The 2566-nt window shown below is 43.9% G+C and overlaps 1 protein-coding gene across 1 annotated transcript in view; it reads left to right on the plus strand.

Annotated features, from left to right (window-relative positions):
• Positions 1–998: 998 nt before the first annotated feature.
• MELLADRAFT_95091 (uncharacterized protein) overlaps positions 999–2566 on the plus strand; it is a gene marked incomplete at both ends in the record, with an annotated part of 2505 nt that continues 937 nt past the window's right edge. Inside the window, 6 exons of the mRNA XM_007417821.1 lie at positions 999–1186; positions 1294–1360; positions 1443–1642; positions 1728–2061; positions 2138–2319; positions 2400–2437. Of these exons, the coding sequence (XP_007417883.1) occupies positions 999–1186; positions 1294–1360; positions 1443–1642; positions 1728–2061; positions 2138–2319; positions 2400–2437 (1009 nt within the window). The remainder of the gene's footprint in view (positions 1187–1293; positions 1361–1442; positions 1643–1727; positions 2062–2137; positions 2320–2399; positions 2438–2566) is intronic.

The following is a 2566-nucleotide window of genomic DNA, read 5'->3' on the forward strand; positions in this document are numbered from 1 at the left end:
CGCGCGCCAAAATTGTATCGGTAGGTGAAGAGCTTCCGACCAAGATTATGACGAAAGGCCGGATGGGGTTACAAACCTCGTACCCGGAATAAATGAACCACCGCAATTGATACTCTCAATGTGCTTGTTAGGCCATCAAAACCGTCAGGAAGTTTTTAAAACCTCAATGGCCGTTGGAAGAAAACTGCATTCCGAATGCTTCACCATTGTCCGATCAGCTGAGTCGATCGTTTGGGTGTATCTTTGAGTCGAATCTGCAGGAGGAAGTCTTTGAATGGTACAAAGGTATGTTTGATCATAGGCTTCTTGCACCTTTGTTGAAAACATCTTAATCACAAACTCCTCTCGTCATTTCTACAGACCAAGTTGCTCGATGCTTCTCCTACGTAGAGGAAGAAACAAACCAGATGGCAATGGGGTGGACGGTCAGCCGCCAATTCTGCAATGCTCATATCATCCTCTCCCTCTCTGACTGTGGGTTTTTTTACTAAGTGATATTGTTTCAGCAATAGGATTCAAAAGATTATGGTCCACTGCTACAGCTTCTGTCAAGATGGCATCTTATTTACTTGACATGGTACGAGCGACTGGGACTGCTGTCACACGGGTTCGTTTTTTTCGAATACCACAACTCTCAGGCTTGGAAGCTTGTCCAAACAATAAAAGCTCACTTCTGTTGCATGTTCGCTAGTCACACGAAGGATCCTTCCATTGGGAAAGCGTATCGGAAACACTTTTGCTCCCTTTTATTGCCGTGTATCCCATCTCCATTTCCCTCAAGTTTGAAGACACTCTTTGCCGAAGATCTAGTCAATCCTATCTTGTTTAGACCCGTTTCTACTGAATCGACCGTTACCCCGGTCCAACAACTCGCTTGCTTGGGGCTCCTTCAAGCATTTCAACCAATTTTATTTTCAGTGGGGTATGATGCAATCGATCAGAGAATCGACAGTGTCTGTAGAGGAGTGTGGGATGATCCTGGCGCGTCTCTAGAGCACATGCTGTTGTGGTTTAGGAAAGATATCGGAATTTGGCTGTATAAGATCTTTGAATCGAGCCTCGGACACCTAGAAGGACAACATTCTAATACTGTGGCTGAAGCTGGAGGAGACCAAGCTATTGCAATCATGCGTCCGGCCATATCCAGGTTCGAATACCATATCTACAAATCTATGTCAGAACTCAGGTTTGTGGATTTCCTTTTTCCACCTCAGCTCACTTTTGTCCAGCATCAAATTGAAACTTAGTGATACTTGATTATCCTTCTCTGTACCACCATTCTCGTGAGGATAGAATTAGTGAGCTCTTTGACATCATTGTGGAATTTCCCGATTCATTGCCAGCCTTGGAGGATTTGCGTGTAAGTGTCTTGTTTCCGATACATCTTGAAATGGTGCAAGTACGTACAAGAACCTCGCACCCATTGTTTCCTATTTCGATAGCTTTGTCTCAGCAAAACCGATCAACGTTCTTTACTTGTCCGAACCCTACAAAAATCGAACCGAACACGATTGTTACACCCTGGTGCAGATACTCAGGATATAATCACACAATATATCTCTTTGATGAAAGCTATGCGCGTCTTGGATCCACCTGGAGTCCTACTCAGCTGTGTGGGTCATCCAGTCAGGACCTATCTTAGGTGGGTGTCCCGATGACAGTATGATTCTCATCCTTGCTCTTCCAAACCTAATCAGCAAAGACTCATCCAATTCATTTCTTTTTAGGAGTCGTGAGGATACAATACGCTGCATTGTGACTTCACTTGTTGAGCCTGGTCATACTTTAGGAGACGAATTGGATCGCTCTCCTTGTAAGGATAGACCAATCTCAGGTCCAGATGGACCCAGTTTTTCAATTAAAGAAGAAGTGGATTATACTTCGCCGAACTGGACACCTGACCCCGTAGATGCACCTATTGGATATAAGAACGGATTAAAAGAAGACGCGATTGAAAGTTTGGTAAGCATATATGAAACTCGAGACGGGTTTGTGAAGGAACTTCAATTGCTGCTGTCGAGTCGGCTATTGAATGTGAAAGGCTTTGATGTATCAATGGAGGTGAGGACATCTATAACTGGTAGAATTCCTAAAACAGTGTTTCTGATCAAATATTGTGATCTTACGACTTCTTCAGCTGGCCAGGGTTGAGATCTTAAAATCAAAGTTTGGAGAAGTGAGACTACAGCCTTGCGATATCATGCTGAAAGATTTGGCGGACTCGAAACGAGTTGATACCAGTGTTCATGAACTCATTGCTGGAGTTGAGTCACATTTTGCAAATGACCTTAGTGTCACAGGGTTGTTGGAGTGTCCGACGTACGCTGACTTGAGACTTATTGGGCCACGCCTATAGCTACCGATGCATGTCATTATCATCTCTCATCTTTTTTGGCCAGATTTGCTCGGTACTCCATTTCGATTCGCACCACGATTGGTAGAGTGAATTCAAAACCGCCCTTTCAAGATTCTGTTTTACTGAAACTGATATACCTTTTCATCCACATTGTCAGGATTCAAAAGTCCTTTGAATCAGGCTTACGGACGACTCAAAGTTGACCGAAGG

This window comes from Melampsora larici-populina (assembly GCF_000204055.1).
Source record: "Melampsora larici-populina 98AG31 unplaced genomic scaffold MELLAscaffold_79, whole genome shotgun sequence".
In the NCBI taxonomy this organism is placed as follows: Eukaryota; Fungi; Basidiomycota; class Pucciniomycetes; order Pucciniales; family Melampsoraceae; genus Melampsora; species Melampsora laricis-populina.